At 35.0% G+C, this 8,691-nt stretch overlaps 1 protein-coding gene across 1 annotated transcript in view; it reads left to right on the top strand.

Annotated features, from left to right (window-relative positions):
* Positions 1-8,691, top strand: part of LOC107728095 (liprin-beta-2-like) — a 40,642-nt gene that overhangs the window by 15,713 nt on the left and 16,238 nt on the right. Inside the window, exons 4-7 of the mRNA XM_016538171.1 lie at positions 1,025-1,111; positions 2,037-2,150; positions 4,003-4,134; positions 6,788-6,943. Coding sequence (XP_016393657.1) covers positions 1,025-1,111; positions 2,037-2,150; positions 4,003-4,134; positions 6,788-6,943 — 489 coding nt within the window. The remainder of the gene's footprint in view (positions 1-1,024; positions 1,112-2,036; positions 2,151-4,002; positions 4,135-6,787; positions 6,944-8,691) is intronic.

Here is an 8,691-nt window from a genome sequence, read left to right as displayed (position 1 = left end):
TTAGATAGTCTGAACAGGAACGGACTACATGAAATCCGATTTTTGCAAATCCGTTTCGAGCTACATTCATATGTGGTTTGGAATCCTATTCAAATCCCATTCCTGAAAATCCGTTTCAGTCTGACCGGTCAGATCGGATTTCGCCACGTAAAACATAAAAACGTCAAACGTTTTTATAGAAAACATAATGAACGTCTTTACAGAAACAAGCTTGTGTTGTTGCGAACTGCAAGTCAAGCGGAAAAAGACAATATACTGCTAGTATTCGCACCTCTTTGAGTTTTGAAACCAGTAGAGACGGCGGAATAAAGTCACACATTTCAGCTTCCTGCGTTTCTGCCGCTGCATCATAAGACGAAATCCATAATAATAATAATCCAGCGTGACGGCAACATGTTGTCATGTCGTAAAACAGTATCTGTATTACAAACTGTATTGCTGTTATTGTTGTTTTTAGCGTAGGTATATATATATATATATATATATATATATTACTGCTGCTTTGTCTTTATTCCCACAAAATGCAAACACACATTGTATTTAAGAACATTTGTATATGTCTGTGAACATCCGTACAACATTTAATTAAACATCAAAACAACCATTCTTGTTCTTTGAAGCTTTCTCTGACATAATACAGACCATTATGTATTGTTTTACATTGTTTTATAGAGCAGATATTCAGATGCAAATCTTGTTAGTACATTCAATATTTTACACATCACTGACATATTCCACAGAGTCCTTGAGTTTTACTGCATGGAGTTTGTGTACCAAAACCTTATTATCAAAATAAACCTCTTAAGAAATTCCTCTCTAAAACCCTACGTGGGCTGAGTATAGTGAAATTTTGCCAAAGAGCTGTGACATATTCAATAGAAATAGAATCATACAGGGTGTTGAGAAACTATAAACAGCCGGTTACTGTATGCATCTGAAACAGTAGCTGTGGACTTTACGTTTTATGATTTCACTTTCTTCCCTGTTGACTGTAAACATAACTCTAACTACCTGTGAACCACAGGTCAATGTGCAAGGCTCAGGCAAAGGTGAGAGCTACCAGGAGCGACTGTCTCGTCTAGAAGAAGATAAAGAGTCTCTTGTGTTACAGGTAAAACATGCGGGCAATCTAGCAATCTAATCAGTGCATCTAAACAGCATGATTTGTTTCAATAAATAGCTTAAACATCAGTGTTGTATGACATCAATGTAATCATGTTTGAATAGGAACAACATTGACAGCATACACAATGTAACATTAGTTTCATAAATGTCCGTTTTATGAAGACATTTTGCGAAAACCTTTCAGTTATAGCATAAAATAATTGAAGAAAACCATAAAGTGTTCCTAGCCAAACCAGTACAATTGTTGTGTTTCATGGGAACAGACAGGGCTTTACGGATTAGTCCTGTTCTGGCTTGTTGGGTTTTTGACAGTAAGTACATGTGGGTGCTTCCTGATCAACTGGGTTGACGAGAATATTGCTTTAATTTGTTTGAAACTCTGAATAACCCAATGTTTATGTATATGTTAGTGCTGTCAAACGATTAATAACGATTAATCACATCCAAAATAAAAGTTTTTGTTTACATAACATATGTGTACTGTGTATATTTATTATGTATACTGTATATAAATACACATACATACAGTATATATTTAGAAAATATTTACATGTATATGCATTTATATATTTATATTCTTATATTTTATATTATATATAAATATATTTAATATATAAACATAACATGTTTTTCTTAAATATATACATGCATGTGTTTGTATTTATATATACATAATAAATATACACAGTATACACATATGTTATGTAAAAAAACTTTTATTTTGGATGTGATTAATCACGATTAATTGTTTGACAGCACTAGTATTTGTGCATTCAGTCTAATTCAGAATAGAATAATGAGTGTGATTAGACTGTGAGTAATTTATACTTTACTGGGAGCAACTTTAGAAGGACAGTGGACAAAGATGATGTACCTCAAATGAACAAACGTAATTTAAACCTGTTTCTCAGGTGAGTGTGTTGACAGATCAGGTGAAGGCTCAGGGAGAGAAGATCAGAGACCTGGAGAATTCTCTTGGGGAATATCAGCACAAGCTCAACTCCACTGAGGAGATGCTTCAACAGGTATACATATATATTTATTTATTTATTTTTCATTTTCATATTTGTATTAGAATTTATTTCAAACACTGAAGTATTATGGTAAATCCATCAAAGTATGTGCCTCTTTGCAAAGTATGCATTAGACTGTGTCAGATTCAAAAAGCAACCATTGCTGATATGTGTTGCACAAAATGTAAACAGCACTAAAATATTAACATTTACATCATTAGTCATCTGCTGTTTATCCAGTGTACATTACTTCACACTGACTGGGATGGCCAGGATTCTTAATAGGCTCAGTGGATGTGTAAATGAGTGATCGTGCATTAACGAGTTTGGGTTTCTGAAGGCAGTAGGTTTCTTAGTTTACTTGTCACTTTTTTGACAGTGATCCTATTTTCAGAGACCTGAGCCATATCTATAGATCTGAATACCATTGAGACTTCACATTGGGCATTTGGGATTCAAAAAATATAAAAATCTGGTTCCTTTAATTTTAGTCTTTAAACAGCTATTATTTTAAAGGAATCTAATGGCTATACTGTAGGGAACCAGCTCACATCAACAGAAAAATCTGCACCTGATGTGCCTGAAAAGCAACTTTGGCATCTGTGTGGAAATGCTTTGATGGGATTCCAGGAGACTGGTCATCACATCACCTTGGCAACTCAAATATTTAAGTAGCGGTGGTATTCCAGAGCCGGCATTGACAAGGGCATTCGAATTGGCTTGGGAATTAGCTGAGAGCAGGCAACCTACTTTTCTCTTCTGTAATCAGCCAGACAAGGATGTGTCCAGTTAAAAAATGTGTTGTATGAAAGTAAGAAGCAAAGCGGAGAGAAACATTAGGACCATTTATGAAGATAAAATCTTTCAAGGCATGTTAAGACACCTGTACTTATCCATACCATTTTCAAGGACAAAATTCACATTCCGCTGCTTGCAAATCTCATTTTCCTCATAAGCTAATTGCATATTTCTGTTTAACTCGCCTTTGCTTTGAAAGCTCTTTGGCTGATTAAATCTCCAGTCTTCAGATGGGAAGCTTTTCAGGGCATGTGCCTATGGTCATTGAGGTTTTGGCCTTCAAATGCAAATACTATTCCAGTGACATGGGCCTAATATTTTCCATATGCTCTCTTTGAAAGACTCAGAGCTCACGTAAAACTCCCCAGCACAAGCTACTGACATTTTGAAATGTTTTTTTGGGCTTCTGTATTGTGAAATAGATTCCTGTTCAGTGTCTGAGTTTAACCATCAAGATCAAAGAAGGCAAGGCGCTGCTTTTATGTTTTACACCAAGGGTTCTCAACCACTTATTCAGTTGATTTGCATTGAAACAAATCAGTCAGTCTATTGGGCTGTAGATGCTGATGGCATGTTTAAAACAAGCATTCAGGTGATCTTTACTTAGTGTTGATGTGTATTTGGATTTGATTGTCTTCACATGGGTAAAACACTGTTTCACACAGGTATGTTGTGCCAAACAAACTTAAGTATACACTTTCTGATGTTTAAATATTTGCTATCATCCAAATTCCAAAAATATTTATTTAGTTTTATTTATTTATTTTAGCTTTGATTCTGTGTTGGTGTTTTAACACCCATTCTGTTTACTATACTCAAATGTAATGCACTTTTCCCACCATGATCAGAACTCTCAAGCTCTGTCTCATGCTCTCTCTCATGTGTCAGTCCCTGTGAGAGAAGTGGGTAAATATAGCCCTCATAACCTGTGTATATTTAGCCATTGTGGGACAGCAAAGTACAGAGATTTTGAACGGACTTTGTGCCTCCTTAAGAGTACAGTTCCTTAGTTTCCTTCATTTGTGTGCATGTGCGTGTGTTTACATTTGTGTGTGGACTCTCATAGGAGCTTCTGAAAAGGAGTTCTCTAGAGTCACAGAAGCTGGGGTTGATGGAGGAAGTGTCCTGTCTAAAACTGAAGCTGGAGAACATGGAAGAGAAACACATCAAGAGTGCTGAGAGACAACATAAAGCTGAGGTAAAACTCTTATAAAATCTAAGATAAAACTCAACAGATTCTGATTGCACCCAAAGTGGATTAAGAGATGCAGATTGAAGAATATAGTCTGGATACAATGTGGTCTTATACCCCCCTGAAGCTAACTTATTTAGGCTACAACCAGTGGGTATGTGGTGTATTGAATTATATAGACATATAAAAATATATATAACATAGAACTTTGTGAATTGCACAGATCCACTTTTACCACAGATCTGGATCAGAGTACTGATATGTACTCAAAATTGCTGAAGTGAAATGATGTAACCTATGTTCACATGCAAGAAAAAAAAATACTGTTAAGGGACCAGGTGGGCTCAGTTTTTTTTACTAATAATCTCAAAAGCACCAAATATCAGTAAATGTATCAGTCTTGTAAACAAAAGTATTGTCTCTTAAAGTCTTGTAAAGTATGTTATGTATTTAAAAAAAAAAAAAAAAGCTGCTGTTTTGACTTGCGTCAAATAATTTGTGTCTTTTCATTTACAGTGTTCTATTTTCATATAATTACTATGTTCAGAGTAACTACTGCGGGACAGAACTGGTTGATCTAAAATATACCTTTCCTCTGACATTATGATGTGCTAGCATAAGCTGTGTGTGTTTGTGTGGCTGTGTACCTTTCATTTAACCATTATGGGCCTCATGCAATACAAGCAGAACAAATTTCTGTGTAATGGTCTTGAGCAGTCTAGTCTAAATGACAAACAGCCAGAGTGTTTTTAGCAGGGATAGAGTGTTAAGAATGACCTCAGCGTGATGTCTGACAACTGCTGGGCTTCACATAGTTAAAGAATGGCACCAATCCACCCGTGAGCATTCCAGTGGCATGCCTCTCTCTCTCTCTCTCTCTCTCTCTCTCTCACACACACTTACGAGGTCCTGGCTTTCTACCTGCTATAGATAGGCCAGTTTACCATCTAGTTTACCATGCTGTTGGTGTCACATGGCGTCTCACATGAAAGTTCTTTCATCCACGTGCTGGAGACAGAACATAACTTTTAACTTTTATTAGAACACAGGCTACTTTGATGTAAAAGATGCTACAGAAGTCTGTTTGACAGGTTATTATTATTATTATTATTATTATTATTTTATTTTATAAACTTCATGGCTGTCTTTGCTTTTGAAAGTTACAGTTATTTTTGTCATAACTTTTGGTGCCTGACATACTAAAAGTTAAGTGGGTATTATAGGTTATGAAGCCATTATGGTTCACACAGGAAAGCCAAGTTCCTCAGCTAATGACAGCTTTGTGCATTAAATTGTGAGTTAATTTTATATGTTTTTAAAGATTAGTACCCAGGCGATGAAGTTATTTCAAACACCACATTGGAAACTGGTTTGTGTTCAAATCATGATTACCCATACAGTATATCCTGGAAAAGAAATTTAGTTACTTGGCTCTTTAACAAAAGCTCTTGTATTTGAGACCTTGGCTTGTGTGAAATGGGTCAGTGAGATATTTACTCGTCTAAAAGAATATGTCAGTAAGCCCAGGCTGATAGGAGCAGACAGCATGTTTTCTCATTGCGGTTTGTATAAAATACTAGTAGATGAGCTGTTGAATGATGTTCATGAATGATCCTGAAATGTTCAATTGCATTAAACCAACAGAGTGTCCTGGAAAAGCAGAATGAAAGAAACACTAATTTGTAAGAAACTAGCATGCTCTCATGATTATGTAACTTTTTAATAGTTTTGGTTATCGAGTACTCACCTTGTTAAAACAAACAAACAAAAAATACTACATTTGTAGTGTATAAAATGACAGACCACAGTTTTTATTGGTCATACTTTAGTTTGGGGATCAATTCTCAATATTAAGTAACTACAGAACTATGCCTTTTGCCTCAATAAACTCCTAATTTGCTGCTTATTAATAGTTAGCAAGGTAGTTGTTAAGTTTAGGTATAGAATAGGATTAATGGAGCTAAAATATGGTAATGCAGAATAAGGCATTAATATGTGCTTTATAAGTACTATTAAACAGCCAGTATGCTAGTATCATGCATGCTAATACGCAACTAGTTAATAGCAAGAATTGGTCCCTAAACTAAAGTGTTAATTTTTGTTTTTAATGGGACATTTAGGAACATTTATATAACATTGTTATATTCTTTTAAACTAGTATGTTTGAGTTTCTTAGTTTGTTAATCTAACACGCAGGTTAACCTTTCCAATCGCTAATTTGTACCCATAATATACAGAAATGGATGCTGTAATGAATTGACAACTCATGCAGACAATCAGTCTAGAGAAACAACTTCCAGTGACTATGTAAAAGTGCAATTTGGAAAAATATATAACACTTATATTTAAACTATGAATCTGTTGTTTGTAGTGGTACTAAACTGTTTATGTGTAATGACACTGACTAATAATTATTCATATTACATTATGTTACCATGCATGATTGATAATGGTCGGGAAAAGAAAGCACATGAGGAAAGGATATATCAGAGGTTACATCTAGAAAACAGACAAGTGATATAATAATCTAATTATTCAAGCAACCCGGAGAACACAGACAGGAGGAAAACACTGCATGTCTGCTTCCCATAATCCATTCTTTCCACTTTCTCTTACCTTCTTTTATCTGTTCTTCCCTATTGCTATTCCTTTCTGACAGAGTGTAGTGAATCTGATTAGCGAGCTTCAGGAGCAGATGTGTAGGATTCGGCAGGAGATCTCTAGTAAGATCCAAGAGAAGCCATCGGAGATGGTCCCAGAGGAAGGCTATGGCAGTGAGCCAGCGCATGCCTCTCTGACTGAGCCAAAGCCAGTGGTGGGTCTGAGACCTGGACACATTTAAACACTGTGGAACTGTGGTCACTGTGGAATAAAAAATTGTAGGCACCCCTTGGATCTGACAGGTTTAAAGTCATAGTCTGTAATCTGCAAAAACATTGTTTGTGTTTATGAATTGCTGTCCAAATTGGAAACACTTTATTTTGACAGTCCATTTTAGATATTCCACTGACTATAAGTAACTTTGCAACTTCGTCAACTACCAGTCAAAAAGAGTATTAGTAGACAGTCTGCTTAATATCTGCTAAAAATTTATTTTGATGGTCCCTCAACAAGCATTATTCTAACTGTAAGTAACTTTGCAAGTATATATCAACTTATTCTACTAACCCTAACCCTAGCCTAATAGTGAGTTAGTGGACATGTAATTGCAAAATTACATATATTTTGTAGATTGTCTAAAGTGGACATGGACAATCAAAATTGTAAGAGTTAGAATTGTTTTGTATAAAATGGATGCCATCTTTCTATAATTATGCATTATTGATCAACAGTGTTTGTTTTAGTATGATTTCTAATAGAGCTCATCAGTGACCACCCACATTTACTAAGTTTTGGTTCTGGAATTATTATTTTTTATTTTTATTTTTTTATTTATTATTGTTTAACCATTTTAACATTTTGTACACAACATTTTTCAGGTGTGTTTTTGCAAACATCTTACTGTGATCAAGTACTATAAACTGTGTAATTGAATTAGTCTGTGGTTTGTTGTTGTTGTTGTTGTTTTTAAAATGCATTTTCTTGTCAGACAACTTATTGCTGTGTTTTATGTTCTAGCACTATAAAATCCCATATCATATATGCAGTCACTAGCTAACATCATCTAGATAGTCTTGCTAGATGCAATTCTCATTGCCATCTTAAACGTTTATTTTCTAATTGAGCAAGCTCTTTTTAGAATTTTGGATAATGTAATTCTACACCTAGAATTTGGCTATTAAAATATAAATTTTAAATCAGATTAATTGCTTATATGGTAGCATACAGTATATCATTGCTTAAGAAGTTCTGTGAAGGTATTGGAATGATTGGTAGTGCATAAACATATTTTTTATGAAGATTTGAATATGACTTTTACTTCCAGAACCTATTATCTGTCAGTAGTTTTTTTTTTTTTTTTGGCTGTAGTTATTTCTAAATTGCTTGAAACAAAAATGCTCTATTGTTTAACAGAAGGGTGCTCAATCCTGTTTCTGGAGATCAACCTTCCTGCAAAGTTCTGCTCCTACCCTACTGTAATCAAACACACCTGAACCAGCTAATTAAGACAGGTGTGTTGGTGTAGGGTTGGACCTAGACAATGCTGGTGTCACAGCTGGTTGTAAAAGTAGTAGTTGAAGGATCTATTTGCAATAATATTAAAATGTATTAAACAAAACTCAGGATGCATGAAACATGAGACTGGACAACAAAAAAAAGCAAAAATAATGGACAACTCAACTGAACTAAACACAGGGCTTAAATACATAGATAACTAAACAGGGTAAGCAGAAATATCTGTGAACTACAGTTATCTGAAATCATATAAATTAACCAGTGGTGGGAAAATTGGAACAAAAAATATTGGGTCAAACACAGGAACAATGAGAACTAGAACAAAACCCAAACAGACCTGAACATACATGTGACCGCCGGAAGGCATTTCTCCAGGTACAGGATTGGACAACCCTGCCTAAATTGACCATGGTAACCATGATGTATTTCAGCAATGTATTACCATAT

Source organism: Sinocyclocheilus rhinocerous, unplaced genomic scaffold, assembly GCF_001515625.1.
Source record: "Sinocyclocheilus rhinocerous isolate Xijiao unplaced genomic scaffold, SAMN03320098_v1.1 scaffold1358, whole genome shotgun sequence".
Classification (NCBI taxonomy): Eukaryota; Metazoa; Chordata; class Actinopteri; order Cypriniformes; family Cyprinidae; genus Sinocyclocheilus; species Sinocyclocheilus rhinocerous.
This window is presented reverse-complemented; position numbering and strand designations above follow the sequence as displayed.